The 22,989-nt window shown below is 41.8% G+C and overlaps 1 protein-coding gene across 1 annotated transcript in view; it reads left to right on the top strand.

Annotated features, from left to right (window-relative positions):
* Window positions 1-22,989, top strand: part of CTNND2 (catenin delta 2) — a 1,220,390-nt gene that overhangs the window by 22,231 nt on the left and 1,175,170 nt on the right. Inside the window, exons 2-3 of the mRNA XM_044295464.1 lie at window positions 3,513-3,625; window positions 22,656-22,690. Coding sequence (XP_044151399.1) covers window positions 3,513-3,625; window positions 22,656-22,690 — 148 coding nt within the window. The remainder of the gene's footprint in view (window positions 1-3,512; window positions 3,626-22,655; window positions 22,691-22,989) is intronic.

Raw genomic sequence — 22,989 nt, 5'->3', positions numbered from 1 at the left:
GCAAAAAGATATAGGATATTGATGGAGGGAAAAAAGAAACGGATTACAATACTCGCTAGAAAAAAATGGGAAAATGAACTCCAATCCTTTACGGAAGAAAAATGGAAGGATGCTCGCAAAAGTTATTCTGGAGTCTCTAATAGGGGCTCACATAAGATCTCACAATTTTTTGTAGTTCATAGGCTGCATCGATCCCCACGGATGTTGAAAAGAATGGGTGTGAGAGTTTCGGATAACTGTACAAAATGTGGGGGAGAGAATGCTGACTTAATACATTGTTTCTGGAGATGTCCAAGACTCTTCAGATTTTGGACAGAAATAACAGATATTGTATATTCAATCTTGAAGGTTCAAATATTTGAAGATCCCGTGACTTGTATTTTGGGGGCAACTGAACATCTGAAGTTAAATAGAGATACGGTCTTGAGTAAAGTGCTTTTCCAAGCTAGACTCCTTATACTTAAGAAATGGGTAGGGGCGGACCCTCCAACAGTGGGACAGTGGAGAAAAGCAGTTGATAACCTGACTAAGAAGGACGAGTGATGGAGGGCCATAGTAGAAAAGTAAAAAGTGTTGACGAAATATGGAAAAAATTGTTACTTTAGGCCTGGATAGATTGAGGATTTTTTTTTTTTTTTACACGTCCCTCTCCCCCTCTCCATAAGGGTGGTAGGTGGGTGGGTAAATGGGGATTGAAAATATTTGTTTATGTATAGAAGAATTAGCATGTTTTTGATAGATTGAAAATGTAACTATTTCTTGTTGATATTGAAATTTTTTCTATTTGTTGAGTTGATGGAAATAAAAAGGGGGGAAACAGAAGTCGGTATTGTGTCTCATCTCACCATAGTAACCGCAAGATGAGACAACCCCTTTAAATTCTTATTAAAGAGAATGTGTCTTCGAAAAATGACAAACATGTTTTATGTTAAACGTATTTTGAAGAATTTTAATGCTATTTTTTAATATTCCATGTCAATATCCATATTAAAGAGTAACAAAAAAAAAAAATTATGAAAAGCCGATCCAGAGTACTCTGGACCTCAGACTGCACTGAAGTCCTTGAGTGGCCCAGCCAGAGAACTCACTTGAACCCAATCGAACAACTCTGGAGAGACCTTAAAATAGCTGTCCAGTAATGGTCCTAATCCAACCTGACAGGACATGACGATCTTTATAGTAGAATGGCAGAAAATCCCCAAATCCAGGTGTGCAAACTTTGTGGCATCATACCAAAGAAAACTGGAGGGTGTAATCGCTGCATAGGGGCTTCAACTAAGTACTAGGTAAAAGTCTGAATACATATGTCAATGCAAGATTTTAATTTTTTCCTTTTCAATAAATTAGCAAAGATTTTTAACATTCTGTTTTTATTTTGTTATTATGGGGTATTGAATGCAGAATGATGGGCTACACTTGATTTTTGTTTTTATTTTAGCACAAAGCCGCAACATAACAAAATGTGAAAACAGAGAAAGGGTCTGAAGACTTTTTCAATGCACTGTACTAGGGCTGCAGTAAACGAATATTTTTGTAATCGAGTATTCTATCGATTATATTTCTCGATTCATCGAGTAATCTAATAAGAAAAAGCTACTTAAAATAACATACGTAATTAGGTATGTATAAAGTTATTGGTTTTAAGGGGTTAATAACTTTATACATGCCTAATGCCAAGGTGCTTCCATTAACCTCTCCAAACCAATAACTTTATATATGCCCATTGGGTTTGGAGGGGTTAATGGAAGCACCTTGGCATTAGACATGTATAAAGTTATTGGTTTGAAGAGGTTAATGAAAGCACCTTGGAGGTGCCTTCATTAACCCCTCTCTAAACCAATAACTTTATACATGCCAAGGTGGTGCTTGCAGCCTCCATTAACCACTCTCACTCCATCTGCCTCCCCCCAGCCTCTGATCTGCTTGCCCCCATCCTCTGATCTGCCTCCCCCCAGCCTCTGATCTGCCTCCCCCAGCCTCTGATCTGCCTCCCCCCAGCCTCTGATCTGCCTCCCCCCCAGCCTCTAATCTGCCTCCCCCCAGCCTCTGATCTGCCTCCCCCCAGCCTCTGATCTGCCTCCCCCCCAGCCTCTGATTTGCCTCCCCCAGCCTCTGATCTGCCTCCCCCCCAGCCTCTGATCTGCCTCCCCCCAGCCTCTGATCTGCCTCCCCCCGCCTCTGATCTGCCTCCCCCCCAGCCTCTGATCTGCCTCCCCCCAGCCTCTGATCTGCCTCCCCCCCAGCCTCTGATCTGCCTCCCCCCAGCCTCTGATCTGCCTCCCCCCGCCTCTTATCTGCCTCCCCCCGCCTCTGATCTGCCTCCCCCCCAGCCTCTGATCTGCCTCCCCCCCAGCCTCTGATTTGCCTCCCCCCCAGCCTCTGATTTGCCTCCCCCCCAGCCTCTGATCTGCCTCCCCCCAGCCTCTGATCTGCCTCCCCCAGCCTCTGATCTGCCTCCCCCCAGCCTCTGATCTGCCTCCCCCCAGCCTCTGATCTGCCTCCCCCCAGCCTCTGATCTGCCTCCCCCAGCCTCTGATCTGCCTGCCCCCAGCCTCTGATCTGCCTCTCCCCAGCCTCTGATCTGCCTCTCCCCAGCCTCTGATCTGCCCCCCCTCCCCCCAGCCTCTGATCTGCCTCCCCCCCAGCAGCCTCTGATCTGCCTGCCCCCCTCCCCTGATCTGCCTGCCCCCCTCCCCCCAGCCTCTGATCTGCCTGCCCCCTCTGGTAACGCAACCCCCCCTCCCTCCCCCCCAGTATTAATCATTGGTGGCAGTGGCCACAGGGTCCCCCTCCTCCCCCCCATCATTGGTGGCAGTGATCGGTTACCATGGCAGCCAGGAGTCACGCTACTGAAGTCCTGGCTGCCATGGTATGTTAGTGAGCAGAGAGCAGCGCATTATACTCACGTGCGCTGTGGCCGGCGGTCGCTCCTTCTCCTAGGTCTGTGCGGCGCATTGCTAATGCTGTAAGCATTAGCAATCCGCCGCACAGACAGAAGAAGGAGCGACCGGCGGCCACAGCGCACGTGAGTATAATGCGCTGCTCTCTGCTCACTAACATACCATGGCAGCCAGGACTTCAGTAGCGTGACTCCTGGCTGCCATGGTAACCGATCGAAACTGACACTGCCACCAATGATGGGGGGGGGGGACCCTGTGGGATATGGCCGGCACATTCATTGGTGGCGCAGTGGCCACAGTCCCTCCCCTCCTCCTCCTCCCTCCTCCCTCCTCCTCCCTCAGCTGTGCCGGCCGCTCAGTCCTGCCTCTCTGCCTCCGGAGGACACGGAAGCGCTGAGTGAGATGCTTAATTTCACTCCCGCTCCGTGATCACGTGATGTAAATGATTCCTCGATGCAGGGAAACTGCATCGATGAATTTTTTGACTCGATTTAATCGAGTTATTCGAATAATCGTTTCAGCCCTACACTGTACATACATAGATAGATATACAGTATTATAATATAATGTAGACATCATAAAGATCATATAATACAGTATTTTTATTTCTAGGAACTGCAGTTCGAAAGACTAACACGAGAACTTGAGGCTGAACGTCAGATTGTCGCTAGCCAACTGGAAAGATGCAAGCTTGGATCAGAAACTGGAAGCTTGAGTAGTATTAGGTAGGTATGTTTTCATGTTTCCTGAGCTCTTAAAAGGTTACTGATTTTTCAAAAACATTTTGATATGTCTTATCAAATGTTTTGATCGGTGGGGGTTGGGCTCCTGAGACTGTCACTAATCACTAGAACAAAGAGTCAAGCGTTCGCATAGAGCTTTCTTTCTTTCTTCGTTTCAGAGGACAGAATCGAGACAAGCCTATAGACTTCTATTGAGCACGATGTGCAAGCACTTCTCTGTCCTAGTTCTAGTAATCGGTGGGGGGGAGGGCCTCTGATCAAAACTTTTCTCGTATTGACCTTTTAAATATAAAAATAGTGAAATGACATGCAGAAAATACTGTTAAAACATACTAGAAAACTACTGAAATGAGTCTTATTATATTCTGTAATTAATAATTACGCACATTTTTCCAGTTGCTGAAACAACAAATATATTTAGTAGAATTCTTTTTGCATTACAGAAATGGTTTGAGATCCTGTATGTGTAGTTATGTAAATATAGCCATTACTGAGATGAGTTTGTTTACATCTTAATATCATTATTTCAAGGAGAAATAAATAGTTCTATGTGACAAAGTCGCAAACTAAGCAGCAGTCCTGGAGTCGATCCAACCTCCTTATCACTTGCAATCAAAAAAACAGTGTCCAGGTCCGCGCTTCAAAGGAGATATAGTTTAGAAACGCCTTGTTAAAGGAAAGCGCAGTTTAAATCGTATCCTACACTGAAACTTCCCCACAGGCACACGCCACACTGCCGACCGAAACTTCACAAGACAGCGATGACCCTTCAAAAGATCAGCAACATAGTGCAGTACCCGGGAATATGTCCAAGATTAAAGGTTTTATTATACTCACAACAACACCGCTAGAAATCAGCGTATAAAATCATCTAAAAAATCAATGCCTGACCCGGGTAAGTACCGGTGTCTATTTATGCACCTAAGCAAGTGCTTCCGTGTCAGGAATTATCCCTATCATGTCCGGCAAACCACCTTATCAGGTCATTAACAAAGGCAATGATCCCATAATTTTTCAAAGTATCCCACATAACAATGAAGGTACATACATATATAAAATACATATAAAAAACATCTATATAAAAGTTCATAAATACATTCATAATAATACATTACTTCTGTAAAAACCTTAACATATAAAATTCCATATCCAACATAAAAAGAGTATAATAATCATGCAAAGACATTCTCATGGTAATAACAAGCATGGAAAATCACAAACATTAAAAGAAATAACAAGCACAAGAAAAAAACTGGATATCTAATATATAAACAATTGCATACATTAAAGAAAGGAGCCACAAAAAATCCCTGGAATACTATCATAGACACCAAAAAAGCTACATCGCTGCCCTAATATCCCACTCTATATTAAGCCCCTTGGGCTGGAGACAATCAATGTCAAAAATCCATCCATCCTCTTTTTTTATTAATCCGTTTGACTGGGTCGCCTCCTCTCCAGAATCTTGTCACTTTTTCCACCCCTAAAAATTTTATACCAGTCGGATTCTTTTGGTGAACATTTTTAAAATGTACAGAAACACTATGGGTTTCTAAACCTTTTTTTAATATTTCTAATATATTATTTACCAATCCTAATTTTTAATTCACGCAGGGTCCTCCCCACATAATATAAGCCACAGGGACACTCCATAACATACATGACCCCCGCTGTTTCACAGGACATATTCCGTTTGATTCTGAACTCATTTTTATCTATAACTTTATTGGCATTCCTGGTCTTTTTATCCGCACTAGTTCTATTATTACACCCACTGCAAAAACCACTCTATGTGAACCGGTCAGTAACAACACTGGGTTTGGACTGTTTTCCAATATAGCTGTGCACCATTTTATTCCTCAAACTAGGTGCATTTCTAAAAATGAAAAGGGGGGTGACAAGGTACAGAATCACCAATTACTGGATAATTTTTTAGTATATCCCAATTTGGAATAATGGAATAAGTGGTCATGAAAGCAAATTTATATTTATCTTCCTTAACCACTGTTTTATTTTTTATCCTACTGACATCTTTGATACTTTTATTAACCTTAACCTCTTCTCTCTGTTTCTCTAATACCTCAGGAACATAGCCTTTTTCTATAAATCTACTCAATATTATATTACTTTGCTCTTCATAATCCTTTATATCAGTGCAATTACGTCTAATCCGTTGGAATTGACCCTTAGGGATATTATTGATCCATGGATCATAATGGCAGCTACTTTTATCTATATAACTGTTTCTATCAGTGGGTTTAAAATATGTGATAGTGTGGATCTTATCTTTATTTAGGGAAATCTCAAGATCTAAAAACTGGAATTTGTCTTTACTGATATTTTCAGTGAAAACAATGTTCCAGCTGTTATCATTTATATAAGACAAAAAATCTTTTATAGATGACTCATCCCCTTGCCAAATACACATGCAATCATCGATATATGTCTTCCATAAACAAAGAGTGCCTTTTATCATAGGGATGTAAGCCTTGGAATCAATATATTTATATTCCCAGTAAGCCATGAACAGGTTTGTAAAACTAGGTGCGAATTTCGCACCCATTGCAACTCCCGAAACCTGCACATAAAAATCTTCTCCATACCAGAAATAATTATGTTCCAAGCAATAAGTAATACAATCCAAAATAAAAACCCTCTGAATCTCCTTTATCTGCTCATCCTGATCCATAAAAAAACTTAACACTTTGTAAACCAAGTAATATAATATTGAGGAGATTTATAGAAAAAGGCTGTGTTCCTGAGGTATTAGGGAAACAGAGAGAAGAGGTTAAGGTTAATAAAAGTATCAAAGATGTCAGTGGGATAAAAAAATAAAACAGAGGTTAAGGAAGATAAATATAAATATGCTTTCATGACCACTTATTCCATTTTTTGCCCACAAATAAAAAAAGTTATCCCAAAAAATTGGGATATGCTAAAAAATGACCCTTTCATTTTTAGAAATGCACCTAGTTTGAGGAATAAAATGGTGCACAGCTATATTGGAAAACAGTCCAAACCCAGTGTTGTTACAGACCGGTTCACATGGTGCGGTTTTTGCAGTGGGTGTAAGAATAGAACTAGTGCGGATAAAAAGACCAGGAATGCCAATAAAGTTATAGTGGGGACAGATAAAAATGAGTTCAGAATCAAAGGGAATATGTCCTGTGAAACAGCGGGGGTCATATATGTTCTGGAGTGTCCCTGTGGCTTATATTTGGTGGGGAGGACCCACAAAATTAGGATTGGTGAACATATTAGAAATATTTAAAAAGGTTTAGAAACCCATAGTGTTTCTATACATTTTAAAAATGTTCACCAAAAGAATCCGACTGGTATAACATTTTTAGGGGTGGAAAAAGTGACAAGATTCTGGAGAGGAGGCGACCCAGTCAAACAGATTAATAAAAAAGAGGCACAATGGATTTTTGACATTGATTGTCTCCAGCCTAAGAGGCTTAATATAGAGTGGGATATTAGGGCAGCGATGTAGCTTTTTTGGTGTCTATGATAGTATTCCAGGGATTTTTTGTGGCTCATTTTTTAATGTATGTGATTGTTTATATATAAGATATCCTGGTTTTTTCTTGTGCTTGTGATTTTTTTATGTTAGTGATTTTCCATGTTTGTGATTGCCATGAGAATGTCTTTGCATGATTATTATACTCTTTTTATGTTGGATATTTAATTTTATATGTTAAGGTTTTTATAGAAGTGATGTATTATTATGAATGTATTTATGAACTTTTATATAGATGTTTTTTATGTGTTTTATATATGTACAGTACAGACCAAAAGTTTGAACACACCTTCTCATTCAAAGAGTTTTCTTTCTTTTCATGACTATGAAAATTGTAGATTCACACTTAAGGCATCAAAACTATGAATTAACACATGTGGAACTAGAAAAGCTACAATTTATGGGGAAATTGTGTGAAGTGTTCTTGCCTCCACCAGTAGCTTACAACTGGAGTGGGCGGAGTAACTGGGTGGAGTGGCTTGAGTAACTGTTGTGTGGTTGGATTGGCTGGAGTAACTGTGGAAAGGTTGCACCTAAAATTCGAGGTGGGTGCACCTAATCGTTGGGGTGGTTGCACCTAAGGGTCGGAGTGGGTGCACCTAAGGGTCGGGGTGGTTGCACCTAAAAGTCGGGGTGGTTGCACCTAAGGGTCGGGGTGGGTGCACCTAATCGTCGGAGTGGGTGCACCTAAGGGTCGGACCCCATGACTAAGTGACACAAGTTTGGTGACTTTAGTTTCAAATCTGTGTTACTGGGAGCAATTAAAAAATTTTCCTTGTCAAAGTCAATGGGAAAAACTTGGATTGCTTAGCCGTGGACATTTTTAGTGGCAGCAGGGATAGCTGAACGTTTTGATATAAGATTTGTGTAGGTGGGCCTGAAAATGAGGGAGTGGTGGCAGTTTAGAAATCATGTCCTGATTTTTCAGCTTTTGCCAGCTCCCACTCTAGCTTTGCAATTCATTCCTATGGGACAACTTTCGCCACAAGAACCACGATATTCCGTGTAACCATTCGGCGAAACGTTCCACAAAGTAATAGCAATCCGATCTGGAACAATCTGCACGTTTTGGGAAATTTTTGTCTATGTAGTGTAAAAACTGTGGGAGGAGTTAGGGTGGCAAATTTGGCTATAATAAGAATAAGAATATATATGTGATATAACATTAAGTGGTCTTGCTATGCAAGAACACTTAATTATATACATAACAAAAAAGTGTGAAACAACTGAAAATATGTCAAATTCTAGGTTCTTCAAAGTAGCCACCTTTTGCTTTGATTACTGCTTTGCACACTCTTGGCATTCTCTTGATGAGCTTCAAGAGGTAGTCACCTGAAATGGTCTTCCAACAGTCTTGAAGGAGTTCCCAGAGATGCTTAGCACTTGTTGGCCCTTTTGCCTTCACTCTGCGGTCCAGCTCACCCCAAACCATCTCGATTGGGTTCATGTCCGGTGACTGTGGAGGCCAGGTCATCTAGCGCAGCACCCCATCACTCTCCTTCTTGGTAAAATAGCCCTTACACAGCCTGGAGGTGTGTTTGGGGTCATTGTCCTGTTGAAAAATAAATGATGGTCCAACTAAACGCAAACCGGATGGAATAGCCTGCCGCTGCAAGATGCTGTGGTAGCCATGCTGGTTCAGTATGCCTTCAATTTTGAATAAATCCCCAACAGTGTCACCAGCAAAGCACCTCCTCACCATCACACCTCCTCCTCCATGCTTCATGGTGGGAACCAGGCATGTAGAGTCCATCCGTTCACCTTTTCTGAGTCGCACAAAGACACGGTGGTTGGAACCAAAGATCTCAAATTTGGACTCCTCAGACCAAAGCACAGATTTCCACTGGTCTAATGTCCATTCCTTGTGTTCTTTAGCCCAAACAAGTCTCTTCTGAGAGATGTGTCTGCTGCTAGAACTCTGTGTGGCATTGACCTGGTCTCTAATCTGAGCTGCTGTGAACCTGCGATTTCTGAGGCTGGTGACTCGGATGAACTTATCCTCTGCAGCAGAGGTGACTCTTGGTCTTCCTTTCCTGGGGCGGTCCACATGTGAGCCAGTTTCTTTGTAGCGCTTGATGGCTTTTGTGACTGCACTTGGGGACACTTTTAAAGTTTTCCCAATTTTTCGGACTGACTGACCTTCATTTCTTAAAGTAACGATGGCCACTCGTTTTTCTTTACTTAGCTGCTTTTTTCTTGCCATAATACAAATTCTAACAGTCTATTCAGTAGGACTATCAGCTGTGTATCCACCTGCTTTCTTCACAACGCAACTGATGGTCCCAACCCCATTTATTAAATCTGACAAGGCACACCTGTGAAGTGAAAACCATTTCAGATGACTACCTCTTGAAGCCCATCAAGAGAATGCCAAGAGTGTGCAAAGCAGTAATCAAAGCAAAAGGTGGCTACTTTGAAGAACCTAGAATATGACATATTTTCAGTTGTTTCACACTGTTTTGTTATGTATATAATTCCACATGTGTTAATTCAGTTTTGATGCCTTCAGTGTGAATCTACAATTTTCATAGTCCTGAAAATAAAGAAAACTATTTGAATGAGAAGGTGTGTCCACACTTTTGGTCTGTACTGTATGTACCTTCATTGTTATGTGGGATACTTTGAAATAATATGGGATCTTTGCCTTTGTTAATGACCTGATAAGATGGTTTGCCGGACATGATCGGAATAATTCCTGACACGGAAGCACTTGCTTAGGTGCATAAATAGACACCGACACTTACCTATGTAGAGCCCCTGATGAAGCCTTTGGGTGAAACCCGGGTCGGGCATTGATATTTCAGATGATTTTATACGCTGATTTCTAGCGGTGCTGCTGTGAGTTTAATAAAACCTTTAATCTTGGACATATTCCCGGGTACTGCACTATGTTGCTGATCTTTTGAAGGGTCATCGCTGTCCTGTGAAGTTTCGGTCGGCAGTGTGGCGTGTGCCTGTGGGGAAGTTAATACCATTATATCCTGAAGTGCCCATTGTTTTCCAACAGTGTTTTGTCTGTTGTTTTGCTAGTAAAATACAGTACTCTTTCTGATAGGTTAGGGAATAGCCTTTTATACTACTAATATTATAAAATCTGTTAGTATATAAAGTGTACCTGTATGGTTTAGATCCTTTGTTACAGATTCAGTCAAATTTGACAGGAAAGATAGTGCTCCATGCAGCCCTATACTTTATTTTAAAATTACAAACAGCACTTTCGAATTTGATGGTTCCAATTATCGGTGACTGGGGTCCATTGGGCACCGGTGGTTTCTTTATTACAATGGATCAAGTACAGTGTTATGAATGGAAACCACAATGCATAAGTGAACAGAACATAATGTACATTTTCTCACTATAAAGCTTTATGCACACTTTTAGATTAGATTAGTGTTTAATTCTTACTGTATTAGGCACTTAATTAGGCCAAACAACGTCTATATGATTAGCTTATAATGAACTTCAGTGGTACTGGTTTCACCTGTAGCACTGTTACCAAAGCACAGTCTCTGTGGTGCAGTGTACACAACTTCATAGGGTAGTTCCATTTGATGTAGTGCATGTGCCACGGTTGGAAGTAGGTTTGCTGAAACCTCTTGTTCTGACGGTCCGACAAGTGCAGGTGGACAGTCACAATTTAAGTTAATGGTGAGTACAAGTGCAAACCAAGTGCAGATGGACAGTCACAATTTAAGTTAATGGTGAGTACAAGTCAAATACATCACTTACAGAAGATTAAGACATATTGAGCTTACAGTTCTTGTCAATGTGTTCTTTTGGCATATGCAAACCACCTTTATGTGTTTTGGAGAGGTTTCGCTCCGTCTCAAATAGTACTATTCATATAAACCAGACTTTTCGAAGACTGTGACAATCTTATCCTTTTTTGTCCATCTTTCCTTCCCAGAATCTAATACAAATGCCTTTACTACCGTGCAGATTGTGGTCTTCTGGGTCACAGGTCACCTGGGCCATTGTCAATTCAGACCTGCGGTTTGCTGCGTTTCCGGGTTATTCGGGTCTCTGGGGACCCGATAACCCGGAACAGGATGGTGATCGGTGGTGTGATAATACACCACCAATCACCATCCTTAGATCCTGAGAGGTGATGGTGACATTACCTCTCAGGATCACTCTTATTGGTTGGCTGGGCGGGCGGTTCATTCAAATCATGGCAGCGCTCCTCTCCTCCTCCTTTTCAGTCCAGAGCCCGAGATGAGAGGAACGTGGTGTTGTGTCTCAGAGCCAGCACCCCCCATCTGTTCAGAGCCCAGGATTCAACCAGCACCCCATTTGTGCCCCGGCACCCCCAGGTATTTAGGGAAAGGCTAGGGACAAGTTTGATTAGGCAGGGATATTTAGGGAGAGTTAGTTGAAGGAAAAAAAAAAAACAGTTTTGATTGCATCACCCTAAATTAGGTGTCTGGGATCCACAGCACAGCTGTGTGACCCTAGACCCCCCAGTGGTGCTGCAGCTTGCCCCCCTGCCCCCCACCACATCTTTTTTGGGGTGCAGGCATTTCTTTTTATTTTTGTGTGTGCGTACGCTGACTGTGGCCGGCACTCTTAGCGTCCGGCCACTGTTAGCGCATCGCACACCCCACCGCTGATCTACTTCAGACGGTTAATCAGCGATTTAAATAAAAAAATAAAAAAAAATCCACATTTTTTTTCACATTTTTTAGCTAGTCTTTTTTGTCTGTTAGGTTTAGGGTGATTACGCGAACACCCATGCCCGCACACACACGCACACCAAATAAAGATTTACACGCACGCACACAACCACGCAGACACACATTTCCCTATGGCCTGCCGGATGTTCTCGGCTGAGGAGGCATACGCCCAGTTTGCCTCCGAGTCCGAAAGTCCCAGTGGGGACGAGGATGACCCCACTTTTCCTTTTGTCATCGGCGTCCTTCTCATCATCTAGCGATTATGATGAGCCCCCAAGGCGGCGGAGACGCTGCCAGGCGGAGCAAGCGGAACCCTGTGGCCCACCCTAGTACAAGCAGCTCTGGGGCTCGTACTAGTTTTCCTGCCCACCAGTTAAATCCACCGGAGCCCCCTGCCTGTGAACTTGTCTGGTATACCCCAGAGCGTTATGAGCCTGTGATTCCTGATTTTGTAGGCCAATCAGGAATCCAGATTTTGTCACGGAAAGTGTACAGGAAACAAGACAATGCAAAATGAATATATGACTCACTGGATCCAAAACTAAGGAACAAAAGGGAGACCCCTGCATCAGACCTGGCTCTCTCCCTTACTGCTCAGCCTATGCGATAATCCCAATGGTGGACGATCGCATATCCTCGTACCTCGACTATATAACACCTGAACACCCTACAATAGTGAAGGGACACGACCACCAGCTCCCTACACTAGACACGGAGGGAGTCAGGGTCACCTGGGATCCAGCAAACAGAAAATCACAAATTAATGTACAACACTTAACTTGTAGAAGACTGGGAAATAGGATCAGCATGCACACACACTCCAGGAAGCTGTATAAACCGCACATTAATGCATTATGGGGAGGAATTTAAAGGGATGCAATCAGTCCAACTACATGACAGCTGAGAGAGGCTAACGAGATGAGGAACTGAAAACCAAAACCAAGAAAACTCAAGGAGGAGGTTCTGAAAGGCTTCTGTCAGAGCTTCTCAGCTGTCTGGTTGTGACAGATTTCCACAGTGGGGTTCACTGAATATGACTTTTTTTCTTTTTTTTCAGTGACCACTTTGTAAATCTAATGGTGGCGCAAACAAACCTGTACGCCCAACAGTTTGTTGCTCAACACCCAGGCTCCTTTTTGGCTAGGCCCGGTGGCTGGACGCCGGTCAGTGCAGCCGAGATGAGGACATTTTGGGGCCTCGTGCTGCATATGGGCCTAGTCAAGAAATCTAGTGTCAGGCATTACTGGAGTGGGGACGTCCTCTACCAGACCCCACTTTACAGTACGGCCATGACACGCTCCCGGTTTGAGGCCATCCGGAAATGCTTGCATTATTCAGATAATGCAGCATGTCCCCCCCCCCCCCAAGGTGATCCTGCCTATGACTGCCTGTGCAAAATCAGGCCGGTCATCGATCACTTTGAGGCAAAATTTGTACAGGCCTATTTACCTGGAAGGGAGGTCGCAGTTGATGAGTCTCTCATTGCGTTCAAGGGGAGACTCCTTTCCCGCCAATATGTTCCCTCTAAGCGGGCGAGGTATTGTGTGAAGTTGTACAAACTTTGTGAGAGCACCTTAGGGTGCACTTACAAGTTTTGTGTGTACGAGGGGCGAAATTCTCGTATTGAACCCCCAGAATGTCCCCCCACTCTGGGTGTTAACGGGAAACTTGTGTGGGACCTTATTCACCCACTGCTAGATAAGGGTTACCACCTGTATGTGGATAACTTTTATACTAGTATCCCCTTGTTCCAGTCCCTCGCTGCCAGATCCACGTCCGCTTGTGGGACCGTGCGGAAAAATCAACACAGCCTCCCTACCTACACCCTTCAGGTACCTATCCCCAGAGACCTGTGCCCCTACCAGTGGAAACCTGTTGCTGGTCAGATATAAGGACAAGAGGGATGTCCTTGTACTGTCCCTGTGCGAGGTACCGCAGAAACGGTCCTCAAGCCCGACTGTATCGTGGACTACAATCGGTATATGGGAGGAGTTGATCTCTCTGATCAATTCCTCAAGCCATATAACGCCATGCGCAAAACCCGAGCATGGTACAAAAAAGTTGCGGTCTACTTGGTACAGGTTGCTTTGTACAACTCTTTTGTACTATCCCAAAGCGCTGGCAGCACAGGGACATTCCTTCAGTTCTATGAGGCAGTCCTCAAAGCCCTGATCATTTCTGACCGGGAAAGAGCAGGCCGGAGTACCTCGGGAACTGTAGGCGCCCGGATCGTCCCTGGCCAACACTTTCCAGGTGTGGTCCCCCATACTGGAAAGAAGGGACGGACCCCAAAAAAGTGCAGTGTGTCACAGGAGGGGGATACGGAAGGACACCACTACTTAATGTGACACTGTGTCTCTGCATTATTGGTTGCTTCAGGGAGTACCACACTTCCATGGAGTACAAAATTTATATCCCAATTTAGCCACTGACAATCGGATAAAAAACTGGTTCTCAGACTTGAGACACTAAAATGAAAAAAATAAAATTTCTTGACATATTAGGTATCGCTGCGTTCGTAATAATTCGCTCTATTAAAATACCCCCCCCCCTCCTAACCTCTCAGATGAACACGGTTAAAAAAAAAAAAATAGGTGCAAAAAAAAGTTATTTTTGTCACCTTACATCACAAAAATTGTATTAGCAAGCGATCAAAAAGTCATATGCCCACCAAAATAGTGCCAATAAAACCGTCCTCTCAGCCCGCAAAAAATGAGCACCTACCTAAGACAATCGGCTAAAAACGACTCTTTTTTTTGTTTATAAAAAGATAGTATAGTGTAAAATAGGCCTACACAATATACCAAAGCTATCGCAATAAATCGCCATATCGCAATCGCCAATTGGCCGACCCCAAAATGCTGCAATTGTATTACCATATTTTTCGCTTTATAAGACAAACTTTTTCCCCCCAAAAAAAGTGGGGGGAAAATGGCAGTGCGTCTTATAAAGCGATGGTTGACTTTTTACGTGGATGACACGGATGTATCGGCGATGCATCAGTTACAGTACGGGGAGGGAGGAGGGGCTGGAGGGAAGTCGTTATTTTAATGAGCAAATGTTCTTCTATTTATTCTATTTATCTGTTCTGTGCAAAGCTATTAAGAAAATTGCAAGTTTTGTATTTTGTACTTTTGCAGTAATGCAAATATGTTATTTAATTTAGTAAAATATGTTTTATTTTGAAAAACACTGTGCATTTCAGTTCTTGAGTTAAGCATAACTACATTTCAGCATTATCAGTAATTTCTGTGTGCTTTTGCCTTGAAAATCCAAGCAAATAGACCTCTAGCACAATTCCCTTAAAATATCGCATTGCATATCGTTATCACAATTTTTAGGGCCCTTATCGCAAACGCACAAAATTCCCATATCGTGCAGCCCTAGTGTAAAACATAATTAGACATATTAGGTATCGCCGCGATCGTAAGAATCTGCTCTATAAAAATACTCCCCGCCCTTAACTCCTCAGATGAACACGGTAAAAAAATAAAAAATGTGCAAAAAAAAGGTATTTTTTTGTCACCTTACATCACAAAAATTGTAATAGCAAGCGATCAAAAAGTCATATGCCCCCAAAATATTGCCAATAAAACCGTCCTCTCATCCCGCAAAAAATGAGCCCCTACCTAAGATAATTGGCTAAAAAAAAAAAAAAAAAAAAAAAGACTCTATGGAGATACTAAAATATATACACTCACCTAAAGAATTATTAGGAACACCATACTAATACAGTGTTGGACCCCTTTTGCCTTCAGAACTGCCTTAATTCTACGTGGCATTGATTCAACAAGGTGCTGATAGCATTCTTTAGAAATGTTGGCCCATATTGATAGGATAGCATCTTGCAGTTGATGGAGATTTGAGGGATGCACATCCAGGGCACGAAGCTCCCGTTCCACCACATCCTAAATATGCTCTATTGGGTTGAGATCTGGTGACTGTGGGGGCCATTTTAGTACAGTGAACTCATTGTCATGTTCAAGAAACCAATTTGAAATGATTCGAGCTTTGTGACATGGTGCATTATACTGCTGGAAGTAGCCATCAGAGGATGGGTACATGGTGGTCATGAAGGGATGGACATGGTCAGAAACAATGCTTAGGTAGCCCGTGGCACTTAAACGATGGCCAATTGGCACTAAGGGGCCTAAAGTCTGCCCAGAAAACATCCCCCACACCATAACACCACCACCACCAGCCTGCACAGTGGTAACAAGGCATGATGGATACATGTTCTCATTCTGTTTACGCCAAATTCAGACTCTACCATTTGAATGTCTCAACAGAAATCGACGTTGCCTGTTCTATCAGCTTGAATCAGTCGGCCCATTCTCCTCTGACCTCTAGCATCAACAAGGCATTTTCGCCCACAGGACTGCGGCATACTAGATGTTTTTCCCTTTTCACAACATTCTTTGTAAACCCTAGAAATGGTTGTGCGTGAAAATCCCAGTAACTGAGCAGATTGTGAAATACTCAGACCGGCCCGTCTGGCACCAATAACCATGCCACGCTCAAAATTGCTTAAATCACCTTTCTTTCCCATTCTGACATTCAGTTTGGAGTTCAGGAGATTGTCTTGACCAGGACCACAACCCGACATGCATTGAAGCAACTGCCATGTGATTGGTTGACTAGATAATTGCATTAATGAGAAATAGAACATGTGTTCCTAATAATTCTTTAGGTGAGTGTATATATATATTTTTTTAAAGATAATATAGTGTAAAACATAATAAAAAAATAAAAACATGTAAATATATTAGGTTTCGCTGCGTCCGTAAGAATCTGATCAATATAAATACCCCTCAGATGAACACTGTAGAAAATAAAAACGCTGCCAAAAAAGCAAATTTTCCATTCTAATCCGTTTGTTTCCAATAACAAAGTAAGGGTTAACAGCGAAACAAAATGTAATATTTATTACCCTCATCCTGCAGTTTACAGAAACACCCCATATGTGGTCATAAACTGCTGTATGACCAAACGGCAGGGTGTAGAAGGAAAGGAACGCCTTATGGTTTCTGGCAGGCAGATTTTGATGGCCATTTTCTTTTTGTCACCATGTCCCATTTGAAGCCCCCCCTGATGCACCCCATGAGTAAAAACTCCATAAAAGCGCCCCCATCTAAGAAACTACACCCCTCAAGTTATCCAAAACTGATTTTACAAATGTTGTTAACCCTTTAGGTGTTCCACAAGAGGTATTGGCAAATGGAGATGAAATTTCAGAATTTCTATTTCTGGTAACCTTGCCTCACAAAAATGTAATATAGATAAACCAAAAATCATATGTACCCTAAAAATAGTCCCACCAAAACTGCCACCTTATCCCGTAGTTTCCAAAATGGGGTCACTTTTATGGAGTTTCTACTCTAGGGGTGCATCTGGGGGCTTCAAATAGGACATGGTGTAAATAAACCAGTCCAGCAAAACCTGCCTTCCAAAAACCACACGGCGCACCTTTCCCTCTACGCTCTACTGTGTGCCTGTACAGTAGTTTATAGACACTTATGGGGTGTTTCTGCAAACTACTGAATCGGGGCAATAAATATAGCATTTTGTTTGGCTGTTAATCTTTGCTTTGTTACTGGAAAAAATTTAAATTCTCAATTTCATCCCCATTTGCCAATAACTCTTGTGCAACACCTTAAGGGTTAACAAAGTTTGTAAAATCAGTTTTGAATACCTTGAGGGGTTTAGTTTCTTAGATGGGGTCACTTTTATGGAGTTTCTACTCTAGGGGTGCATCAGGGGGGCTTCAAATGGGACATGGTGTAAATAAACCAGTCCAGCAAAACCTGCCTTCCAAAAACCATACGGTGCACCTTTCCCGCTACGCCATACTGTGTGCCCGTACAGTAGTTTACGGCCACATATGGGGTGTTTCTCCATACTACAGAATCGGGGCAATAAATATAGAATTTTGTTTGGCTGTTAACCCTTGCTTTGTTACTGGAATTTTTTTTAATTAAAATTAAAAATTTGCCAAAAAATTTAAATTCAGTTTGGCTGTTAACACTTAACATGAATGCCTCCTCCTCTCTCATTCTATTCTGCATGTTTATCAAGGAACTGGGACTGGAGGATGTGTGGTGTCACCTGCATCTAGTGTTGATCGAACTTGTGATTTGCAAGTTCGGCGTTCGGGTTATCTAAGAAATTTATAATGGATTATTGAGCGTAGACTTCTATTATGACGGAATGCCATACCGAATGCCTCTTATAGGCTTCCGTCGTGCATGCCATCACAGAATTCTGTTATTCTCCGTAGTAACGGAATCCATTACAGAATTCTTAGATAACTCAAACCCGAACTCAAACGGCGAACTTGCAAATCACAAGTTCGCTCAAAACCACCTGCAGATTCCTGACACTAGGTCTTATTCTTGTTTCTCTTCCCCTCTTGGCTCTATGTCCTGTATTGATTTGTTTCTTGTTGACTGTACTACTTTTCCTATTGCAACCTCCACCTCTTACCTTTTTCATTCTGTCTCAGACCGCCCTCCTCTTTTGGTCACCATTTTTATTGGGTTACTCTTCCACCTCTCCCACTATGGAGTCTGAACCCCTTCTGGCTTTCTATCCTTCTTCCAATGTCTTATTTTATTATTCAATTCTCTTTTCATATGATTGTTACATGGTACAGTGCTGGGATTCCTTTAAAAATAAACTGTCATATTAAACATTTATAAGCTGCAGGCAGCTTGTAATAGATCAGGAGGAACTGAGCAGACTGATAGTTTTGTGGGAAAATAACTTTTATTTACTTAGGTTAATTTCCTTGGCTTTAAAGTCAAGGAGGCGGTTCTATCAGTGATTGACAGTCTTCCTTCACCGATACAATCACCTCCTTGACTTTAACCTCTTGCCGTCACACTAACGCCGAAAGGCACAGGAAGGCGGCACTCTCAGGTCTTAATTGGCGTCATCTCTTGAGAACCGAGATTTCATGTGAACACGCAGCTCTGAAGTTAAACTACAGCCTGCCAGCGCTGATCATTCGCTGGCAGGCTGTAGATGTTTAAAAAATCGCATCAGAAAGGTATATTAGATGCTGTTTTGTTAACAGTGTCTGATATACCTGCTACCTAGTCCTCTGGTGGTCCCTTTTGCTAGGATCCACCACCAGAGGACACAGGCAGCTCTGTAAGTAGCACCAAGCACCACACTACACTACAACCCCCCCCCGTCACTTATTAACCCCTTATTAACTCCCTGATCACCCCCTGTCATTGATTACCCCCCTGTAATGCTCCATTCAGACGTCCGTATGTGTTTTGCGGATCCGCAAAACACGGACACGGCAGTGTGCTTTCCGCATTTTGCGGATCCGCACATTGCCAGAACTATATAGAAAATGTATTTTCTTGTCGGACAAGAATAGGACATGTTCTATATTTTTGCGGAACGGAAGTGCGGACCCGGAAGTGCAGATCCGCAATTCTGGATCCGAGCGGTACAAAGTCTGTCCCCATAGAACTAAATAGGTCCGCAATTCCGTTCCGCAAAATGTAGAACAGAATTGCGGACGTGTGAATGGGGCTTAAGGGTCCCTTATCACCGCCAGTTACTTAGCTACTTGTTAGGTAGTTAGCGCCCAGCCCACCGCACCGCAGTCACTGATTAGTCGCTGATTAGTGTCATCGCTGTCACTAATCAGCACTAGTACTATAAAGTATCTGTAAGTGATCAAGACTGATCGCAATCAGATCTATATCAGTACATTAGGGTCACCTTAGGCTCTACAAAAAACGCAGTGTTCGCCTGATAAGGCCTGATCTTGTGCGCACACTTGCGTTCAGTCCGCCCCACCACAGTGACAGAAATGTTTTTTTTTCTGATCACTGCAAAAACACTGTAAAATTGCTGCAGCGCTATAAAGATCACTTTTGAGCTTTTTGGATCTTTATTAGCGATTGCAGCTTTACTTCGCAAGCACTCCTATGTCCTTTCCCCTCTTTTTTTTTTTGCACATTTTTTGTCTGAGATTTTTTTCATCCACATTGATCGTTGCGAATGAAGAAATCTGTGCCGTTCATTTTTTCTTTCAGCCCAGAGGCTGAACGAAAAAAAAAAAATCTCATTACCCGTATGCTCAATTCAAGGAGAATAGCAGAAACTCCTAATGCTGGCCATACATGTAATGATTGCGGAGACCCTCAAATGCCAGGGCAGTACAAACACCCCACAAATTACCCAATTTTGGAAAGAAGATACCCCAAGGTATTCGCTGAGGGGCATATTTAGTCCATGAAAGATTGAACTTTTTGTTGCAAGTTAGCGGAAAGGGAGACTTTGTGAGAAAAATAAATAAATAAAAAATTTCCGCTAACTTATGCCAAAAAAAAATAATATCTTCTATGAGCTTGCCATGCCCCTCACGGAATACCTTGGGGTGCCTTCTTTCCAAAATGGGGTCACATGTGGGGTATTTATACCCTGTCATTTTAGGGGCCCTAAAGCGTGAGAAGAAGTCTGGAATCCAAATGTCTAAAAATGCCCTCCTAAAAGGTACTCATTGAAATTTGGGCCCCTTTGCGCACCTAGGCTGCAAAAAAGTGTCACACATGTGGTATCGCCGTACTTAGGAGAGGTAGGGCAATGTGTTTTGGGGTGCATTTTTACATATACCCATGCTGGGTGAGAGAAATATCTCTGTAAATTGACAACTTTGTATAAAAAAAATTAAAAAGTTTTCATTTACAGACCTATTTCTCACACACAGTATGGGTATATGAAAAAATACACCCCAAAACACATTGCCCTACTTCTTCTGAGTACAGCGATACCACATGTGTGACACTTTTTTGCAGCCTAGGTGCGTAAAGGGGCCGAAAGTCCAACGAATACCTTTAGGCTTTACAGGGTTGCTTACAATTTAGCCCTGCCCAAAATGCCAGAACAGTAAACACACCCCACAAATGACCCCATTTCGGAAAGTAGGCACCCCAAGGTATTCACTGAGGGGCATAGTGAGTCCGTGGGAGATTTTTTATTTTTTTTGTCAGAAGTTAGCAGAAATGAAATCTTTATTTTTAATTGTTTTTTTCCTCAGAAAATGTCATGTTCCACTAACTTGTGATTTTTTTTAAATCATACATGAACTCACCATGCCCCTCCGCGAATATTTTGGGGTGTCTTCTTTCTAAAATGGGGTCATTTGGGGGGTATTTATACTATCCTGGCATTCTAGCACCTTAAGAAACATGACAGGTGCTCAGAAAGTCAGAGCTGCTTCAAAATGCGGAAATTCACTTTTTTTGTACCATAGTTTGTAAACGCTATAACTTTTGCGCAAACCAATAAATATACACTTATTGGATTTTTTTTATCACAGACATGTAGCACAATAAATTCTGACACAAACTTGTATAGAAATGTAATTATATTTGAACAATTTCACCAGAAAATGTTAAAAATACACTTTTTTGGAAAAAATTGCAGTCTATTTTGATTAATATCAGAAAATTGAAAAATCTCAGCAGCAATCAAATGCCACCAAAAGAAAGCTGTATTTGTGAGAAGAAAAGGAGGTAAAATTCATTTGGGTGCCAAGTTGCATGACCAAGCAATAAACCGTTAAAGTTGTGAAGTGCCAATTTGTAAAAAAAGGGCCTTGTCACTAGGGGGGTATAAACCTGTGGTCCTTAAGTGGTTAAAGCCCAAAATGAGCAGGCATATAAATGGTCAGCTGCCAGCTATACTGGGACTATCCCTCAAATTAGCGGTCTGGCTGCTCCCCTGCAGCAAAGTCCTGAAGTTAAAGGGTGAATGCCTGAATAACGCCCTTAGGGTTAGTCCAAAGTCATACCAGTTGGTTGGCACAGTGGGTCCATACTCACTGATCCGTAATATCTGTTAGAGGGAATGGACCTGAATTCCAGGATCCTATTGTGAGAAGCATGTGGAAGCCAACCAAAATGTTGGTCCAAAGTTAAGCAATTTAATGTCAGTGCTACTAAATAGTAACCATGTGTGTAAACTTCTGAGCCACTGAGAATGTGATGAAAGAAATACAAGCTGAAATATCATTGTCTCTAGTATTATTTGGACATTTCACATTCTAATAGAGTACTGGCCCTAACTAGAATCAGAGAGGGAATGTAAATGAGGATTAAATGTCAGGAGTTAAAAAATTATGTTTTTTTTCTTTTAATTGTCATAATTTTTACTAGAAATTTGCTCTAAATATAAATAACCTATAGAAAAAAGGCAATTTCTCCATCTATAAGCAGTATGGAAGAAAATATATAATCAACAAAAACAATCCTCCTTCCTATGACAAAGTTCTATGGAGATAACTTTTAACAGAAGACCATAAAATGTGTGTGTGCAGTTCCAAAAGTTATGATAAATGTCCAAAGTAGTTTGTTGAAAAAGTGAGTTTTAGTGAATGTGTCCTAGGTGTATACACAGGCTCGGACTGGCCCTCAGGGGTACAGGGGAATCCCCCGGTGGGTCCCTGAGAAAGGTGGGCCCCTAGTCTCCCACCCCCTGCACAAGTGGCACATAACACATTCGATTTAATTTACTACATACATTTATTCAATGTACAGCACCTCAACCAGCTTATATTCATATAAAAAACTTGTTAGATTATTTATTATATTTGAATGTATCTGTACGTTGGGCCCCCAAAATAAATTTTACTGGTGTGCCCTAGGTACCCCAGTCCGACACTGTATGTATGTATATACAGTATATATATATATATATATATATATATATACACACACACACAGAGTCATCAAATATGGTATCTTTTTCATGTAAACAAAATAAAGTACATATTGCAATTTTTTTTCTGTTTCAGTTCAACGGAGGATCAGTTCCGATGGCAAACACAAGGTGAAAAACAATTTCATTTACATTTTGCATTTTTATGCTTTGTATTCAATTCAATGCTATTAATATTCTTCCATAAACCAAAGTACCCTTAACCCCTTCAGTACCACGCCACTTTTCACCTTAAATCCCAGACCAATTTTTGCAAATTACATGTTTCACTTTATGTGGTAATAACTTTGGAACGTTTTTTTCTTACCCAAGCTATTCTAAGATTGTTTTCTTGTGACACATTGTTATTCATGTTAGTGATAAATTTGAGTCTATATGTTTTACCTTTATAAAAAAATATAAATCCTAAA

Source organism: Bufo gargarizans, chromosome 5 (genome assembly GCF_014858855.1).
Source record: "Bufo gargarizans isolate SCDJY-AF-19 chromosome 5, ASM1485885v1, whole genome shotgun sequence".
NCBI lineage: Eukaryota > Metazoa > Chordata > Amphibia > Anura > Bufonidae > Bufo > Bufo gargarizans.
The sequence above is the reverse complement of the archived record's forward strand: the minus strand, read 5'-3'. Positions and strand labels throughout refer to the sequence as shown.